This window comes from Papio anubis, chromosome 2 (assembly GCF_008728515.1).
Source record: "Papio anubis isolate 15944 chromosome 2, Panubis1.0, whole genome shotgun sequence".
Taxonomy (NCBI): domain Eukaryota; kingdom Metazoa; phylum Chordata; class Mammalia; order Primates; family Cercopithecidae; genus Papio; species Papio anubis.
The window spans coordinates 190434147-190454479 of NC_044977.1; the positions used below are offsets into that span (position 1 = coordinate 190434147).

Genomic DNA, 20333 nt, shown 5'->3' on the forward strand with positions numbered 1-20333 from the left:
TGACACCAAATGTGTGGGTTCTTTCCACTCCGAGAGCCAATTCTCCAGGCTCCAACTGAATGTCAGATGACTCCATTCAGTTCTCACGCTAACTATCCAGTCAGGATCACATCCACAGGTGAAAGGGCCAGTCCCGCAAGAACACCCCTACTTCAGATGCTAGCCGCACATAATGGGTTGGCAGGTGATAGAGTTTGGATATTTGTCCCCTCCAAGTCTCATGTTGCAATTTGATCCCCAACATTGAAAAGGGGGCCTAGTGGGAGGCGTTTGGGTGATTGGGAAGGATCCCTCATGAACGGCTTGGCACCATCCTTGAGGTCATGCGTGAGCTCTTGCCCTAGTTCCTGCAAGACCTGACTGTTAAAGAGTCTGGCGTGTCTGCCCCCCAACCCCCTCATCCCACCCCAGCTTGCTCTCTCTCTTACCATCTGATCTGCACACACAGGCTCCCCATCATCTTCCACCATGAGTGGAAACGCCATGAGGCCCTCCCCAGAAGCTGAGCAGTTGCCAGCACCATCCTTCCTGTACAGCCTGCAGAACCAAGGGCCAAAGAAGTCTCTTTTCTTTGTAAATCACCAGCCTCAGGTATTCCTTGATAGCAACACAAACGGACAAAGACACCAGCGTCCCATACTTCTGCGTAGCATGGCTATGAAGTTGCACGTTCCCACACGCTACCCCACAGGTTGGATAGTTTGCTAGAATGGCTTATAGAACTCAGGGAAACACTTTGCTTCACATGTGCCAGTTAATTATAAAGGACGTTAAAAAGGATACGAACAGACTGGGAGTGGTGGTTTATGCCTATAATCCCAGCACTTTTGGAGGCTAAGGTGGGAGGATTGTTTGAGCCCAGGAGTTCAAGACCAGCCTGGGCAACATAGTGAGATCCTGTCTCACTCTATGTAAGAAAAGGATACTGACAGTCTGTTTGGGCTGCTCTGCATAAACTGGGTGGCTAATACACAAAAAAAATTGATTTCTTACAGCCCTGGAGGCTGGGAAGTTCAAGATAAGGGTACCAGCAGAGTCAGTGTCTAGTGAGGACCCAATTCCTCATAGAGGCCCTCCTTTTACTGTGTCCTTACATGGTGACACAGGGACACAGGGACAAATGAGCTATCCAGGGTCTTTTTTTTTTTTTTGAAACAGAGTCTTGCTCTGTTGCCCAGGCTGGAGTGCAGTGGGCTGCGATCTCAGCTTACTACAACCTCCACCTCCTGGGTTCAAATGATTCTCCTGCTTCAGCCTCCGGAGTATCTGGGATTACAGGCACCCGCCACCACACCCAGCTAATTTTTGTATTTTTAGTGGAGATGGGGTTTCACCATGTTGGCCCTGCTGGTCTTGAACTCCTGACCTCAAGTGATCCACCTGCCTCGGCCTCTCAAAGTGCTGGGATTACAGGTGTGACCCACTGTGCCTAGCCAGGCTCTCTTTTATAAAGACACTAATCCCTTTCATGAGGGCCCCACCTTCATGACCTAATCACCTCCCAAAGACCCTACTTCCTAGTACCATCATCTTGGGTGTTAGAATTTCAACGTATGAATTTTGGAGAAATGCAGTCAGGCCACAGATTCAGAGGAACAGCCCAGTGAAGAGGTAATTAGAGCAAGGTACTGAGGGTCCTGAGTGCTGGAGCTTCTGTCCCCATGGGGCTGGAGTACGCCACCCTCCCAGCACATGGACTCATTCAACTACTCTGAAGCTCTCTGAACCCTGTAGTTTAGAGATTTTTTTGTGGAGACTTCATCACCTATGCATGATTAATTATGAACTCAGTCTCCAGTCCCTCCCCACTCCTCAGAGGATGGGGGATGGGACTGAAAGTTTCAAGCTTCCAATCATGGCCTGGTCTTTCTGGTGATGAGCCCGCATCCTGAGGCTGTCCCAGAGACCACCAGGGTTCACCTCATTAGAACAAAAGATGCTCCTACCACCCAGGAAATCACAAGGGATTTAGGAGCTCTGTGTCAGGAACCAAGGGCAGAGACTACATAACGTATTTCTTCTTATATCACAGTAATGAATCAAGGTTAAATGAGGTTATGATGGTGGGACCCTGATCTGGTAGGATTAGTGTTCTTATGACACACCGGAAAGTGCTTTCTTTCTCTCTCTCTCTCCCTCCCACTCCCTCTCCCTCTTTCTCTCTCCCTCCCCATACCCAGGCCCCAGGAGAGGCCATGTGAGGGCACAGCTGGAAGGTGGCCATCTGAAGCCAGGAGGACAGCCTGCAGAAACCATACTGCCCAGATTCTTGATCCTAAACTTCTAGCCTTTAGAACTGTGAAAAAAATAATTTCTTGAATTTTCTGTCAAATAAACAAAAAAATACAAAAACAAACAAAACAAATTAATGAATTTTTGTTGTTTAAGCCAGAAACAATATTTTGTTATGGGGGCATGAGCTGACTAATACATATGGTAAGAGTACATTTAGTTTTGTAAGAAACTTGCCATGGCTGGCGCGGTGGCTCACGCCTGTAATCCCAGCACTTTAGAAGGCCGAGGCGGGCCGATCACTTGAGGTCAGGAGTTCGAGACCAGCCTGGCCAACATGGTGAAACCCTGTCTCTACTAAAAATACAAAAAATTAGCCAGGTATAGTGGTGGGTGTCTGTAATCCCAGCTACTCAGGAGGCTGAAACAGGAGAACTGCTTAAACCCAGGAGGTGGAGGTTGCAGTGAGCCGAGATCACACCATTGCACTCCAGTCTGGATGACAAGAGCAAAACTCCATCTCAAAAAAAAGAAAAAAAGAAACTGCCAAACCATCTTCCAAAGTGGCTGTTCCATTTTGCATTCCCACTAGCAATGAATGAGAGTTCCTGTGTTCCACATTCTTGCCAGCATTTGGTGTTGCCAGTGTTTTGAATTTTGGCCTTTCTAATAGATGTGTAGTAGTATGACATTGTTATTTTTATTTATAATTCCTAATGCATATCATGTTGAACATCTTTTTGTATGCTTATTTGCCATCTGTATATCATCTTTGGTGAGGTGTCTGTTTATGAGTTTTTGCCCATTTTTAAATTGGGTGGTTTCTTTTCTCATTGTTGAGTTTTAGGAGTTCTTTATTTATAGTGGATAGCAGTCCTTTATTGGATGTGACTCTTGCAAATATTTTCTGTTGCTTGTCTTTTTATTCTCTTGACCTTCTCTTTCACAGAGTAGAAGCTTTAAATTTCAGTGAAGTCCAGCTTATCAATTTTTTTTTTCCCAGGACCATGCCTTGAGTATATCTAAAAAATCATTGCCATGCCCGGGGTCACCTAGATTTTCTCCTAAGTTATCTTCCAGGAGTGTTATAGTTTAGTGTTTTACATTTAGGTCTGTGATCCATTTTAAGTTAATTTGTGAAGGGCGTGAGGTCTGTGTCTAGATTCGTTTTGGGGGAACATGTAAATTTCCAGTTGTTGTAGCACTATTTGTTGAAGACTATTTTTTTCTCCACTGTGTTGCCTTAGCCACGGGGTGTGTGTGTGTGTGTGTGTGTTTTAATATAGACAGGGTCTTGCTATGTTGCCCAAGCTGGTCTCAAACTCCTGGGCTCAAGCTATCCTCTGGCCTTGGCCTCCCAAAGTGCTAGGATCACAGGCATGAGCCACCATGCCTGGCCCTTAGCCACTGTTTTAAAGCACATTTTACAGAAGGGAAAAGTTAAGGAACTTTCTCCAGGAACACTCTGCAAGTACCTGGTAGATGAAATCCAATCTAAATTCTCTGATTAACTTAGGCTCTTATCTACATCTCTGTTACCTCTCTGTTTTTTGCCTATATATATATGTAATTTTTTTTTAAGACAGTGTCTCACTCCCAGGCCAGAGTGCAGTGGTGCATTCTCAGCTCACTGTAACCTCCGCCTCCCAGGTTCAAGCGATTCTCATACCTCAGCCCCCTGAGCAGCTGGGATTACAGGCACCTGCCACCGTGCCCAGCTAATTTTTGTAGTTTCAGTAAAGACGGGGTTTCACCATGTTGATCAGGCTGGTCTTGAACTCCTGACCTCAAGTGATCCGGCCTGCCTCGGCCTCTCAAAATGCTGGGATTACAGGCATGAGCCACCGAGCCCGGCCATGGGTAAATCTTTATCAGCATACTTGGTTATTTCTTAGAATAAATTTCTAGCAAGAGAATGAATTGCTGGGAGCACCTTTCTGAAGCTGTGCTCAGGTGGCTGCCTTGGTCAAGTGTCAGGTCACCCACCTTCTCGGAACCACAGCTGGAAAGCATTTGATCTGTCTAAGTCCTAGGTTGCATGCCAGCTCGTTGTTTTTGAATTTTCGTCTCTTTTAGAGTCCTCGTACAGGACATGTAGAGAAGCTACAGTGGGAGCTGCTAGTCTGGTATCATTTTGAAACAGCAAAGTCTTGTTTAATTTGATTCTCTGAAGGTCCCCGAGCCCCTGCCATGTGACTGTCACGGTGTTATTTTGCACTCAGAGAACTCAGTCTCCTGTGTGCATGGGCACTGGGGAGGGAGGAGGGAAGCAGGAGCTTACACAGCTCTCTTGAGTGCCGTGTAGACTGTGCCAAGCCATATTATAAAGGGTTCTGACAGCCCAGAGAACAGCATAAATTAGGGTTTGAGAAGGTGGATTTGAGAGCTAAGGGACCAGGGAAAGACTTGGAGAAAGGCCTAGAGATGTGGGAAGACTCTGGGGGTAAAGACCTTGTGGTCACAGTGAAAAGACTGTCTGTGTGTGTGTGTGTGTGTGTGTGCTGCTGTGTTTACGTGCAGGGGATGTTTAAGAGGATATGGTTTACTACTGTGGAAAGAGTAAATGGCGTGAAACTTTGAATGAGAGGCCAACAAGGCTAGTCCCTGTACCATAAGCAACAGGAAACTAGAGAAGGACTTTTAAAAATAATACATAGTCGAAGCAGGGCAGTCCAGCCAGCAACAAAAGCAGACTGTCTATTAGGCTGTAGCTTGGTGCCAGTGTTGCTCTCTTCCCCACCCCTCCTTTCCACTGGTGATTAGGAGAGCAGAGCTGGGGAAGATGAGCTTACTCTCAGAGGCCTGAAGAATGTGCAGGCCAGGCACAGTTGCTCACGCCTGTAATCCTAGCATTTTGGGAGGCTGAGACAGGAGGATTGCCTGAGCCCAGGAGTTCTAGGCCAGGCTGGGCAACATAGGAAGACACCATAAGAATGTTCAACATGTCTTTTTTTTTTTTTTTTTTTTTTGAGACAGAGTCTTATTCTGTCACCCAGGCTGGAATGCAGTGATGTGATCTCACCTCACTGCAACCTCCGCCTCCCAGGTTCAAGCGATTCTCCTGCCTCAGCCTCCCAAGTAGCTGGGATTACAGGCACCCACCACCACACCCGGCTAATTTTTGTATTTTTAGTAGTGACAGGGTTTCACTATGTTGGCCAGGCTGGTCTCGAACTCCTGACCTCAGGTGATCCACTGGCCTCGGCCTCCCAAAGTGCTGGGATTACAGGCGTGAGCCACTGTGTCCGGCCAAGTCTTCACTTTTGATTCAGGCAGTATCTAAACCCACCTTGAATGGTGTTTCCAAATCTATTCAACCTGTCTCGCGGTCTAGTTCTAATCATTTCGGAGTTTGGTGCTTTAAAAGGCAAGGGTAGGCCGGGCGCGGTGGCTCAAGCCTGTAATCCCAGCACTTTGGGAGGCCGAGACGGGTGGATCACGAGGTCAGGAGATCGAGACCATCCTGGCTAACACGGGGAGACCCCGTCTCTACTGAAAAATACAAAAAACTAGCCGGGCGAGGTGGTGGGCGCCTGTAGTCCCAGCTACTCGGGAGGCTGAGGCAGGAGAATGGTGTGAACCCGGGAGGTGGAGCTTGCAGTGAGCTGAGATCTGGCCACTGCACTCCAGCCTGGACGGCAGAGCGAGACTCCGTCTCAAAAAAACAAACAAACAAACAAACAAAAAAAACCCGCAAGGGTAGTGAAGACAGGGAGGTTGAAGGCCCAACGTACAGTTACTGAAATGCACAGGGTCCTGGCTTTCGTGCCCAGAGAAGTTACAATCGAATCAGCGAATCTGTTGCTAGGGAGATGAAGCAGGCCTGATGATGGACAGAGGAGAATTGGGGCTGGGGCAGTTTAGGAAGTTTTCCTGGGGTGTAAAAATTGCTGTTTCTGGCCGGGCACAGTGGCTCATGCCTATAATCCCAGCACTTTGGGAGGCCAAGGAGAGCAGATCACGAGGTCAAGAGATCGAGACCAGCATGGCCAACATGGTGAAACCCCATCTCTACTAAAAATACAAAAATTAGCTGGGTGTGGTGGCACATGCCTGTAGTCCCAGCTATTCAGGAGACTGAGGCAGGAGAATTGCTTCAACCCCAGAGGCGGAGGTTGCAGTGAGCTGAGATGGCACCACTGCACTCCAGCCCGGGCGACAGAGCGAGAGATTCTCTCTCTCAAAAAAAAAAAAAAATTGCTAGTTCCTTTTGTGGCTGCTCCTAATATAGCAGTCTGCTGCTCTCTCCTCTAATCTCACCGTGGCCACCACCGCCTCCCAAGAAGACTGTCGCTGCATCCAAATGGTTGGCATAAACTGCCGTCGCAATCCAGCACTAACAGAAAGACACACCCTGCAACACTACACATTTTGCCAAACATTGTAGTTTGTGGTCCTTTTTCAAAAGGACAAGTTTTAATAAGCCAAAGCTTGCATTCAATTCTCTTAACCCTGGAACTTTGTGTGCTCCTTGTTGGAGAGTTAGTCTTAAAGGCTGAGAAGCACTAGAAAACCATCAAAATAAGGCTCATCTTTCTTTGCCTTCACAGAAAGGAAGGAGAAGTTCCTCAGGGAGCCCAGGACTTGGCACTGCAGTTATACTCTGAAAGGAAGGTTAGCTTGGCTGGAGCAGAGTTGGGAAATCCAGTCTGAAGGCTCCCTGCAGAGTATGGGGGCTGCTGGGGAAGGCCTGGGGGTCAGTTTCCTCCAGACTGAGTAAGTTGCTGAAAGCGAATAAAGCTCTCATTTCCCCCATTTTTTCTTAACACCACCAAGAAACTGAAAGAAACCCTAAGTCAATCAATAAACCTTTCCATTTAATTCACCAGCAGTTTTCTACCAAGCTTAGTACAAGATGCTATTACAGTTGTTTTCAAGAATGATACACTTAGCAACAACTGGTAGGTAAGCTATGCTAATTATTTCAAACTAAAAACCATACTTTTCTCTTTTTTTCTTTTTTTAATGTATTCTTATTTTTATTTATTTATTTATTTATTTTGAGATGGAACCTCGCTTTGTCACCAGGGCAGAGTGCAGTGTCGCGATCTCGGCTCACTGCAATCTCCGCCTCCCAGATTCAAGTGATTCTCCTGCCTCAGCCTCCAGAGTACCTGGGATTACAGGCGCCCACCACCACACACAGCTAATTTTTTGTGGTTTTAGTAGAGGCGGGGTTTCACCATGTTGGCCAGGATGGTCTCAATCTCCTGACCTCCTGATTCACCCGCCTCCGCCTCCCAAAGTGTTGGGATTACAGGCGTGAGCCACTGTGCCCGGCCCCATTTTTTTCTTTTATTTATTTTCTTTTTTTGTTTAAAACCGTATTTTTTGGATTTTCCTCTGTTTAGCAACTTACTCTGAAAAGAGTCACAGAGTCAAATAATGTTTGCTGGTTCCTTCTCATTTTCCAGGCTTCTGTATGTTGGAGGGGCCTAGACATCAGTCCTGGAGCCTCTTCTCATCTCTACCATTCCCTCTGTTATCTGGTCCAGTGCAGTGGCCTTCTGTATCCTTTTACTCCTAAATGCCTCTTCAGATTCAGATTTCCAAGGACCATCAACACAGCCATGTGGATGTTCCACAAGCATCCCCAGCTGGACACAGTGGCTCACGCCTGGAATCCCAGTGCTTTTGGAGGCTGGGGTGGGAGGATCACTTGAGGCTAGCACTTCCAGACCAGCCTGGCCAACATGGTGAAACCCCGTCTCTACAAATACAAAAATTAGGTGGGTGTGGTGGCAGGTGCCTGTAATCCCAGCTACTCGGGAGGCTGAGGCAGGAGAATCGCTTGCACCCAGGAGGCGGAGGTTGCAGTGAGCTGAGATCACACCACTGTGCTCCAGCCTGGGCAAGAGAGCGAGACTCCATCTCAAGAAAATAAGAATAAAAAATCAACATCTCCGACCTCACACTTCACACACACACACACCCCAGTGCCTCTCCTCCCACAGTCTTCGTGATCTCCATAAACTGAAACTCCTTCCAGCTGCTTAGGCTTCAGACTTGGAAGCCATCCTCTATTCCTCTTGGTCCTTCACTTCATAGATGTCATCAGCAAACCCCACTTGCCCTACCATCAAAATCTATTCAGAATCCCTCTCATCTCCTTTCTCTTTACCATCCTAGAGCAAGACATCATTATCTCACCTCTGGAGCATTCCAGCGGCCTCCTAGCTGGCCTCCATACAGTCAGATGGATTCTCTCAGCCACTGAAAACCTCCACAGGTTCTTTTTCCCTGGCCCTGGCCCCCTCCCTCTGAGCTGCTCTCCCACCCACTGTCCCTTGCCCACTCTGCTGCGGCCACTCTGGCCCTTTCCTGATCCTTGAACAAGGTGAGCACTCTTCAGCCTCCAGCGAGCTCACTCTTCCCACAGATATTTGTGTAGCTTTATCCCTTCACTTTCTTCATGCCTCTGTGGAAATGCCACCTCAAACTACCTAAAATGGCGTTTCCCTCCTCCATTGCACTCTTGCCCCCTTATTTCACCATATTTTTCTCCATTGCATTTAGCACGGCTCAGCATATTATCTACTCACTAGTTGGTTTATTGCCTGCCATCCCTCTGCTGGAACATAAAGTCAGGGAGGGCAAGACCTTCATTTTGCCTGCTACTAAATCCCCAGTGCTTGGTATCTAGTAGACGCTCAATAAATATGTGTTAAGTAGGGGATTAAAAAGCCCTTAGGGGCCCAGGCGCGGTGGCTCACACCTGTAATCCCAGCACTTTGGGAGGCCGAGGCGGGCAGATCACCTGAGGTCAGGAGTTCAAGACCAGCCTGACCAATATGATGAAACCCCATCTCTACTAAAAACAAAAATTAGGTAGGCACAGTGACGTGTGCCTGTGGTCCCAGTTACTCGAGAGGCTGAGGCAGGAGAATCTCTTGAAGCTGGGAGGCAGAGGTTGCAGTGAGCCAAGATCGTACCACTTCACTCCAGCCTGGGCCACAGAGCAAGACTCTGTCTCAAAAACAAACAAACAAACAAATCCCTTAGGGTTCATTCAGTACAAATGTGTCACTTTATAGATAAAGATGCCAAGACCAGAGAGGACAACTGTCCAGATGGGGCCACTTGGAAGATTAACAATGGTGCTGGAACAAGTGCCCGAGTGCCTTGACACCCAGCCAGCTCTGCTACGCTGAGGCCTAGGTGAAGAGTGCATTTAAGTAGACACCCAGCTGCACGTTTAGGTGTATCATACAACACTTAGCTTTCTCTCCATAGGGAGGCGGAGGTTGCAGTGAGCAGAGATTGCGTCATTGTCACCCAGCCTAGGTGACAAGAGCAAAACTCCATCTCAAAAAAAAGAAAAGAGCACACTATATAACAGAGTGAAAAAAATCTTGGCCGGGTGCTGTGGCTCACACCTGTAATCACAGAACTTGGGGAGGCCAAGGTGGACGGATCACCTGAGGTCAGGAGTTCGAGATCAGCCTGACCAATATGGTGAAACTCCGTCTCTACAAAAATACAAAAATTAGCTGGGCATGATGGTGGGCGCCTGTAGTCCCAGCTACTGGGGAGGCTGAAGCGGGAGAATTGCTTGAACCCGGGAGGTGGAGGTTGCAGTGAGCAGAGATCGCACCATTGCCCTCCAGCCTGGGCGACACAGCCAGACTCCATCTCAAAAAGAAAAAAAAAAAAAATCTGTATCTTGTTTAAGTACTAAAATGCATAGCTAATGCACGAAAACATTTGAAAAGTGCTAGACTAAAATGATCTATCAACAGTAATAACTATAGTGAAGTCAAGGATGCAGAGAAATCAAAAAATACCCAAGGCCTGGTTTCTTGGCCTCATCTCTCATGTGTGTTAATCTTGAAGCATCCTCCTCTCCTGGCTCCATTCTTTCTCTGTCGACAGTCCTGAATTTCATGCCATGCCATATCATATTCGTTTTCTTGGTTTTGTGACTTGTTTTCTGCACCATCTCATGCTTCTAAATTGCTGCTTTGTACTTGCAGTCAGAACAGTGCATTCCAAAAGGAGGCAGGAGGCACGGCGAGGGTTTCCACATAGCTGACTTTGTTTTGACAGTGATGGTATCTGATGGAGTGGGAGCTGATTGCAGCCCAACACCCGGTCTCTTTGTCCACACCAACTATTCATAGCTGGCAGAGGCGGGGAGGTACACATGGGTGTGGGGGTGAGAGACCTAGAGGCTGGTCAAATACACGACCGGGAATGCATGGTTACGCAGGGCATGGAGGTCAGGGTCATGTTAAAAATCAAGTATTTAAAATATTGGCTGAGGCACAATAACTCTGTGGTCTAAATTTATCCCACTCTTCAACTCTCTGGGGACTGACAGAGCAGCTAGTGTTACCACTCGGGAAAAAGTCAGAGCAGGGTCTAAATTTGTATCTGAAAGAAATCTCAGAGGCAAGATTCAGAGAATTCCACCAGGCTCCTTCAGATGTCCTGAAAGATGCTCTAGGTAACAAGATATTGTTGGAGGACAAAACAGTTATATAAATCTAAGGTAGGGTCACCTTCTTTGTTATCACTGCTGTTATCATCAACCTAGCTGGGAATTTCACTGCCAGTATACACTGGGTCCAGGCCGTTCAGAATCCCCCTGTCATGGGAGAAACCAGACTCCTGAGCTGGTTATTCTCCATGTGCCTCCCCTGTCCACTGCCTCTCCTCTGTGTTTTCTGTAAGTGCATCACCAGGGCCGCTGTTCCCCTGGCTTCCTGTTGGGTTTGGCCAATGGGAGGCGCTGGCAAGAGACTGGAGGTTGACACATTTATTCCCTGCTCCATCCCACCCCCGTCCGCACTGGCTCAACCCTGCTTTCCTGCGGTTACATTCTTCTATGGCTCTGGCTTCTGTGGGAAGGTCGGTCTCCCCTGAGTCTGCTCACACCATTTCCTCCTTTGCCCCTTCAGGCCTGGTCCCCAGCCCTGGGTACCTCACCATTCTTTGTTGGTTCCTTACCTCCGGCTACACATTTGTGAACAGTCCCTACTTCAAGCTTTTTTTCCCCTTCCCCAAACACTTTGGGGTGTGCATCTGTTGCCTGCTGGTGCCCTGACTGATGTAACTCGGTCTCACATCTGTGGATGTTCAGGCCTTGCTCACACCTGGATCTCACAGAGGCAGGAACACTGCTGTCTTGAAATCTGAGCCCTGGCACAGGCCATTGGGTCTCTCCCTCTGCCCATTCAGATCATGCACTTTTTATTATTATTATTATACTTTAAGTTCTAGAGTACATGTGCACAACGTGCAGGTTTCTTACATATGTATACATGTGCCATGTTGGTGTGCTGTACCCGTTAACTCGTCATTTACATTAGGTATATCTCCTAATGCCATCCCTCCCTCCTCCCCCCTCCCCACAACAGGCCCGGGTGTGTGATGTTCCCCTTCCTGTGTCCAAGTGATCTCATTGTTCAATTCCCACCTATGAGTGAGAACATGCGGTTTTTGGTTTTCTGTCCTTGCGCTAGTTTGCTGAGAATGATGGTTTCCAGCTGCATCCATGTCCCTACAAAGGACACGAACTCATCCTTTTTTGTGGCTGCATAGTATTCCATGGTGTGTATGTGCCACATTTTCTTAATCCAGTCTGTCACTGATGGACATTTGGGTTGATTCCAAGTCTTTGCTATTGTGAATAGTGCTGCAATAAACATACGTGTGATCATGCACTTTTTGAATGGCTGCCAGCAGCTGACGAGCTGAAGAAGTCTCTGATTTTGTTGATGCAATTTTAGGTAGGATCAGGTAGGGCCGAAGCTCACAGCAGTAACCCCAGAAGGTCTTCCAGGCCTCGCTCCTTTCCAAGAGCTCAGGAGATGCAGAAATGAGGTGGTTCGAGCTTGTCCGTAAGGGGACATAGACTTTCGCGCCTGGAAAAACATTAAAGGTCATGCAGGCCAGCCCATTCCCTTTGTAGCCGGGGAAGCCAAGGCCCAGGAAGAAGAGACTCCCGTGGGGTCGGAGGGTAAGTTGTGGGAGAGAGGGTAAGAATCCAGAGCCCCGAGCATTCACCCTCAAATCTTCGTGCTGGAAGGAGTATGAAAGGGCACACTGACCCCCATAAACAACAAGGCGCCTGCAGTACAGGGTTTTGCCATCTACAAGGGGGGACTACCAGAGCCTCAGTTGTCCCTGGTGTCCTCCAAACCCTAAGCCTAGCCAGGGACTCTCCAGACAGAACAGCATGGTGTGATTTGGAGTGGGAAGGCACCCAAGGGAACTCCCTTCTACTCACAGAGACTAACACCTCCCGACTCCTACAGTGACCAGCTCCCTGCTGATGGGCCAGTGTCTGAATGGCCACACAAGGCCTGGGCTGCAGGGCCCCTCCTGTGCTCCCAAGCCATGGCCGTGTGATGAATTTTTACCAACAGAAGCAAACAGAAGTTACAGCTCACTTCCGGTTCGTGATGGTGAAGAAAAAGTTTTGCTTTCTCTTCTGTCCATCCAGCTGGAAGCAAAGAATTCCAAGATGGTGAAGACACACATGGGCACAGCCAGGATGCCCAGTCTGGAAGACAGCTGCGTTGGAGTGCCGCCCCCACCAACTCCCCCCACATCCTACCTGGAAATGAAAGAGAAATAAATAAGTTTTTGTTGTGTCCAAAACCGAGATCGGGAGTGGGGAGGGCGGGCTGCGGCTGGTGCCAACAGCCCTGGTTAACACAGATGTTGTGTCACTGTCCAGGTGACCCCACTTCCCACCCATCACTCAGGTCTTCTTTTCAGAGACGTCTCGCAGCCCCCTCTTTCTCACCCCTCCTCCCATCCTGCCCTGTCATAGGTGTCTGATGCCACTGCGCCTCTCCTCTGGCCTCTGCTCTCTTCCCTCACCATCTCTCCTCACTGTGTACCACCGGAACGCTCAGACGGCCCCTTCTCCCCCTGAAAGTGCCTTTCCCACTCTGCCAGAACCGTTTCTCTAAAGGGCCCTCTGACCCTCTTCAGACACTCAAACAACACACCTAGACCTTCCCCTGGAATCTTCTGGATCCCACAGTCACTGCTGGATCCCTTGAAGCAAAGCTGCTGGTGAATAACAATATTCTCTTTGGGTTTGCAAATGCCCGAAGAAGTCTCTGTTATCACCTTTATTGTTTAAGAGGGACAATAATTGAAGAGGACTATTTACATGTTTTTGATAACAACAACAATAATAGCAATGACAGGAATGATAACCCAGCCTTTTTTTTTTTTTTTCCATTGTAGAAACTTCCAGTCATTCACCCTATCAATCCCTGAAGAGTTCTTCCTCCCTTACTCTTCCCTTCTGGGACATGACCTGGGTTTCTACATCTAATCTCTGAGATCCTGGGGCGGTACACCACATGGATTTTTTTTTTTTTTTAATTGCATCAGGCCATAGAGGATTTTTTTTTTTCTTTTTGGCTGAGAAGACAATGAAATTTATGTTCTTTCCCACCCTCCTGGGCATTTCCAGCAAATCTCAGTTCATGGTGAGACGCAGGAGGGAAATCATGCAGCTGAGACCTACGGTACTCCAGTTAGATTTTCGGTGACACTAACCTAGGATTTTATCCATGTTGCTCTTGACTTGCTCCTGACTTTTTTTGTTTGTTTGTTTTTGAGACAGAGTCTCACTCTGTTGCTCAGGCTGGAGTGCAGTGGCATGATCTCGGCTCACTGCAACCTCCGCCCCCAGGTTCAGGTGATTCTCCTGCCTCGGCCTCCCAAGTAGCTGGGATTACAGGAGTACACCACCACCACGCCCAGCTAATTTTTGTATTTTTAGTAGAGACAGGGTTTCACCATGTTGGCCAGGCTGATCTTGAACTCCTGACCTCAGAATCCACCCACGTCAGCCTCTCAAAGTGCTAGGATTACAGGGGTGAGCCACTGCGCCCAGCTGCATATAGATTTTTACAGGTCGAAATTGTCCTATTTAATTAATGGTGTAATCAAATACACAATCATTGTGTATTCATTTAATTACATGTCTACTGTCTTTCTCTCCCACCAGAATATGAACTCCACGACAGCAGGAAATGTATCTACTTTATTCACTTCTGTCTCCCCAGGACCTGCACAGAACTCAACCATCATTAGTTGAGTGAATAAATGAATAAGAAAAGTAGATATGGGCCGGGTGCAGTGGCTTGCACCTATAATCCCAGCACTTTGGGAGGCCGAGGTAGGCGGATCACCAGGTCAGGAGATGGAGACCATCCTGGCTAACACGGTGAAACCCCGTCTCTACTAAAAAGTACAAAAATTTAGCCGGGCATGGTGGCAGGTGCCTGTAATCCCAGCTGCTCAGGAGGCTGGGGCAGGAGAATAGTTTGAACCTGGGAGGTGGAGCTTGCAGTGAGCCGAGATTGTGCCACTGCACTCCAGCCTGGGTGACAGAGTGAGACTCTGTCTCAAAAAAAAAAAAAGTGAGATATGGATGGGCTTTTTTAAAAAAATAGGGCCCTATGGTGTGATTTTTTTTTTTTTTGAGACAGAGTCTCTCATTTCAGTCATCAGGCTGAGTGCAGTGGCTCAAACTTGGCTCACTGCAACCTCCGCCTCCCAGGTTCAAGTGGTTCTCCTGCCTCAGCCTCCCGAGTAGCTGGGACTACAGGCGCCTGCCACCACACGTGGCTTTTATTTTATTTTATTTTATTTTTAGCAGAGATGGGGTTTCACCATGTTGGCCACGATGGTCTCCATCTCTTGACCTCATGATCCACCGACCTCAGCTTCCCAAAGTGCTGGGATTACAGGTGTGAGCCACCGCGCCCAGCCTATGGTGTGATTTTTTACCCTCTCTATCTGCAAGAAAAGCTGTGAGTCCCCAAGCACACAGAGTATTGCCAGATAGAAGAAGGACTCTGCAGGAGAATGGCTAGGGGTTCACTGTAGCCACAGAGCAGTTTCTGACTTACAACTCACCTGACTTTACTTTGCCGCCACTGTCGCCTGAAGGGTGTATATTACCCTAGTGGCGGGATGGACGATGCATCCAGCCATCATTCAGGTCACCAAACTAACTCCCCTTCCTGGATTCTAGGCTTACCATTAGCCTTCTGATTGTGATTTTGGCTTCCCGTGCTGATTTCCATAACAAAAGAGAGCAGGCCGGTCAGGCTGACTCAAACCCCTGCTTCCCCGGCATTGATACATTTCATTACAAACTCCTCCCGGGCGTTCCGCTCTGTCCCCTCCAGTCTCCTCTGAGCGGGTCAGCTTTGGAAGTCCCATTGACTGTGGGGTGCTGAACCTACAAGGCCAGGCTCTGAACAGTGGCTACGTCTGTCACAAGTTGCTGCCTCGTGAAGGTTCTCAGCAGCGGGCCAGCTGTCCCTTCCCAGGCACCAGCCAGCATTGCTGCAAGATTTGTTCCGCATTTTCCCACAGACGCAGCAGTGCCACTTAGAGGAGTTCATATGAAGGAGATAATTGGATCCATATGTAAAGACGTACGTCAAAAAGGTATTCACTGTGGCATTGTCACCTCCCCTCAATACCCCAGTACCTCAGCTGGAGGTATTGGTGGTGGTACTTTGGTATCCCAGGGTGTCCCCAGAGTTTGGGTGCCAGAGCCCCTCAGTCTCCAAGTAACACAGCCCAGGAGGACTTCATTGATGGTGTTGTCTCTCACTATACGTGAAGAGGAAGCGTTGATGACGGAGGAGCAGTTGGCTGCTTGGTAATCTGCCAAAGCCCAGAAGTGGGTAAAGCTTTGGCCTTCATCGGTGAGTATGAGGCAGCCATGCCTCTTGCTGGAAGCACAAGTGGAGTTCTGCTTGCAGAGCAGCAACTGGCCTGGGTAAGCTGGACCTTGGACCAGGAGCTGGTCCAGTCCTCAGTTCTGGCTCTTTCCAGAGGTAGGTTAGCCGGGGCAGGTTTGCAAGCCGACCTGGAAGTCAGCCGGGGTCAGGATGGGCTCCAGGTGCTGACATATCCTTAAGGCCTTCCCCTGGAGTATGGCAGCTTCTCCAGCAGCACCAATGGCCCCTTTATACTCTTTTTATCCTAGAGGAGAACCACAAAGCCTCCCGCCCACCTGCTCATCCTCCAGAGACCTTAGCCCCGCAATCACCCCCAAACACTTACTACTTTGGAGGAAGCAAAGTGCTTTTAGTTTCCAAAGTCAATTCACATTCCCAAGGGTGGCCAAGATGAGCTCTTTCCCTAAAGCAGGAACTAACCCTCCAAGTTAGTAAAAAACTGAGGACACCGAATCGATCAATCAGTCAGAGAGTGGTTGACTATATGAAGTTCTCTTCATACAGTGGTCTGCTCTGCAGCCATTAAAATGAAATTGTGGGCCGGGCGCGGTGGCTCAAGCCTGTAATCCCAGCACTTTGGGAGGCCGAGACGGGTGGATCACGAGGTCAGGAGATCGAGACTATCCTGGCTAACATGGTGAAACCCCGTCTCTACTAAAAATACAAAAAACTAGCTGGGCGTGGTGGCGGGCGCCTGTAGTCTCAGCTACTTGGGAGGCTGAGGCGGGAGAATGGCGTGAACCCGGGAGGCGGAGCTTGCAGTGAGCCGAGATCACGCCACTGCACTCCAGCCTGGGAGCACAGCAAGACTCTGTCTCAAAAAAAAAAAAAAAAAAAAATGAAATTATGAAGCTATATAAATGACTTAGTGTAGGGCCAGGTGCAGTGGCTCATGCTTGTAATCCCAGCACTTTGGGAGGCCAAGCAGGTGGATCACTTGAGGTCAGGAGTTCGAGACCAGCCTGGCCAACATGGTGAAACCCCATCTCTACTAAAAGTACAAAAATTAGCTGGGTGTGGTGGCACACACCTGTAATCCCAGCTGCTCAGGAGGCTGAGGCAGGAGAATCGCTTGAACCCAGGAGGCGGAGGTTGCAGTGAGCCAAGATTGTGCCATTGCACTCCAGCCTGAGCAACAAGAGTGAAACTCTGTCTCAAAAATAAATAAATAAATAAATAAATAAATAAATAAATAAATAGTTTAGTGTAAAGAAGAATATGACAAACTGCATTTGTACTCTGGTCCCAATTTTGCCAAAATATGGATGTGTGAGTGTAAACATGTGCCTAGAGAAAACGGAATGACAGTCATCAAAATGCTCGCAGTGGTTAACTCTGGGCAGGGAGATTTCTGGTAAGTCTTTTTTATACTTCTCTGTACTGTTTGAAGTTTCACAGTAAGCATGTTTATCTTATCAAAGTCTGATAGAAGCCAAGTGGAGAGTGGCATTGACCCTGCTGACACCGCGCGGCCAGCACACCCCGGATCCGATAGCCTCTGCGGCAGGCCTTCCCATTTCAAGAGTCTACGATTCTAAGACGCCAAATGGTATCTCCAGATCAAAACTATTTATAAGAATCATTTCCTTCAGGATGAGTTGTAACTTCCACTAGCTACTTGTATGTTTCGATGACATCATCTCTGAGATTTATGTGAAATGACTCCTTTTCCTTGATGTTATCAAGGAGTTTGAGCAGTTGAGTTCCTTATAGTTCTTTGTGTTTAAACCATATCTGAAGAAGCTGTCATTTGTCAAGGTTTAATTGTTTCCATTATTTTTTTCCTGGTGAGTTTCCAGATATTGCTGGGCAGCTTCGATAAAGACACTCGAAAAGAAGACATTAAGAAATGGATGGAACATGGTCACCAGTTCCAGGTTCTAGGCCACTTTTCAGCTGTGTCATCTGGAGTTAGTCATTTCTTTCTGGGTATTTTCTCACTTATATGAAATTGGAGGGGAGGGTAAGAGGGACATTAGACAAGATTATTTTGAAGATCCTGTCCTGGCCGGGCACAGTGGCTCACACCTGTAATCACAGCTCTTAGGGAGGCAGAGGCGGGAGGATAGCTTGAGCCCAGGAGTTCAAGACCTGCCTGGGCAATATAGCAAGACCTCGTTCTAAAAAAAAAAAAAAATCCTGTCCAGCTCTGCCTGCCTATGATGAGTTTTAATTCTGAGCTTATAATAGCATATTTTATAGTCCTAGTGCCAAGTATTCTTAAAGTTATCTCCATATCTAAGTCTTTCAATAAATAGAAAAGTATATTGTTGACTAGGGCCTTAGAGGCCAATGCTTGAATCCTTCCCAAGCCACCCTTGCTAGGTGGTCACCCTGTGTCAACTAACACCTACGGGGACAAGAAACTCCCTCCCTCCCGAGGGAGCCCATTTCTCTTTATTTGTAATGAGCATTTAAAAGGTGTTTCTTGGCCAGACGCAGTGGCTCACGCCTGTAATCCCAGCACTTTGGGAGGCTGTGGCGGGCGGATCACGAGGTCAGGAGATTGAGACCATCCTGGCTAAAATGATGAAACCCCATCTCTACTAAAAATAAAAAAAATTAGCCGGGCATGGTGGCGGGCGCCTGTAGTCCCAGCTACTGGGGAGGCTGAGGCAGGAGAATCGCTTGAATCCGGGAGGCGGAGCTTTCAGTGAGCCAAGATTGTGCCACTGCACTCCAGCCTGGGCGACAGAGAGAGACTCCATCTCAAAAAACAAAACAAAACAAAAACCAAAGGTGTTTCTTGGCAGAGCTGAAATCTGTAACCTCGTAACTTCCATTTACTGTCTGCTCTCTGGATCACTTTGCAAAGGACACTTTTCTTTTGTCCCTTTCCCTGCACCCTTGGCAACCTCAGAGAAGGTGTTTCTAATTCCCTGATCTTGGAGAAGGGGGTTTTCCCTTTTCTATTTTATTTTATTTGTATTTTTTCTGGTGAAAAGATACATATATATCTTTAGAATTAGCCAGCCAGACACAGATTAGATGATCCCAATTTTGTTGGCAACTTCCAAAGCATAGTCATTAGGAGCCAGTGGACACATGTCTTCTTCTCTCCATCAGGTCGATTCAGTGTTGGCCTCGGCCACATCGGTGTCATGGAGCTCCTTCCCTTCTTCTCTCCATCAGGTCGACTCAGTGTTGACCTTGGCTCCTTCACAGCCTGTTCCATCTGGTTCTTGTTGGTTTTAACAATCCACAGTGTACACAAGTGTGTTGCCTTCTGTCTTCGTGGCTGCTTCTCCAGCAGCATCAATGCCCCCCACATTTTTTTTTTTTTTTTTTTTTGGAGACGGAGTCTTGCTCTGTTGCCAGGCTGGGGTGCTATGGCACGATCTCGGCTCACTGCAACCTCTGCCTCCCAGATTCAAGCGGTTCTCCTGCCTCAGCCTCCTGCATAGCTGGGACTACAGGCGCCCGCCACCACGCCCGGCTAGTTTTGTATTTTTAGTAAAGACAGAGTTTCACCATGTTGGCCAGGCTGGTCTTGAACTCATAACCTCAAGTGATTCCCCTCTCCTCAGCCTCCCAAAGTGCTGGGATTACAGGTATGAGCCACCATGCCCGGCCACCAGTGGCCCCTTTATACTCTTTATTCCTGGAGGAGAACCACAAAGCCTCCCACGCACCTGCCCATTCTCCAGAGACTTAGCCCCGCAATCACCTCAGGGTCAGTGGAAACTTGAGGCTGGCATAGTGGTCAAGCTTGGTTCTTCTGGGGGCACTCTTCCAAGAATATTTGGGCTACCTCTGGAGTCGCAGTGTCTTGGGCCACCAGAGGTGGATGACGTGGTCTCTGGAGAATGGGCAGGTGCAGGGAAGGCTTTGTCCTGTGGACACCTCTCAGCACGGCCTTCTTGGCCCTCAAAGCCTTCACTTTGGCTTTGGTTTTGGTTTGAGGAGGGGCAGGAGCTTCCTTCTTCGCCTTGAGTGCCATCTTTTGAAAAGTCCTTTCCTATTTTAGACTTCAGCACCTGAACAAGAGTAAGCAGGTATGTACGCCAAGCTCCAATGATGACCGTGAACCCTACAGAGCTGGAAGTGTGGAAGGTGAGGTGTTGTGTCCCTTGTCTGAGACTTTGTCCTTTTGCCCTGAGCAAAAGTCTGGACCTCACTGAGCTGCCCTACAGCCGTGTGGCTGTCCCTTCCTTTTCTAACGCTGGCCTTTCTCCCTTCTCGTATTCCCCCTTTCTTCTGTAGCCCTAGTGGGGTCCCTGCATCTCCCAACCCCATTTTTCTGTCACCAACACTCTTATCAGAAATCTCCTGGCCCTAGTTCTCTCTTGTCCCTACAAATTGTGCAGCCTCCAGCATCTCTCTCTGCCGTCCTGACTTTCTGCCACTGGGTACAGAGAAGAGGTAGCTCTG

General features: G+C 48.2%; 1 protein-coding gene across 5 annotated transcripts in view; it reads left to right on the forward strand.

Annotated features, from left to right (window-relative positions):
* Positions 1-16591, forward strand: part of LOC108584750 — a 68612-nt gene extending 52021 nt beyond the window's left edge. The window contains exons 4-5 of one of the 5 annotated variants that reach the window (XM_017956088.3): positions 15589-15663; positions 15747-16591. In XM_017956088.3, the coding sequence (XP_017811577.2) occupies positions 15589-15663; positions 15747-15841 (170 nt within the window). In that variant the 3' untranslated portion in view covers positions 15842-16591. Of the gene's footprint in view, positions 1-2180; positions 2366-12491; positions 13874-15588 lie in introns of those variants that run through there. The other 4 variants (XM_021935019.2, XM_031663899.1, XM_017956085.3 and 1 more) reach the window with 4 other exon arrangements.
* The last annotated feature ends 3742 nt before the right edge of the window (positions 16592-20333 follow it).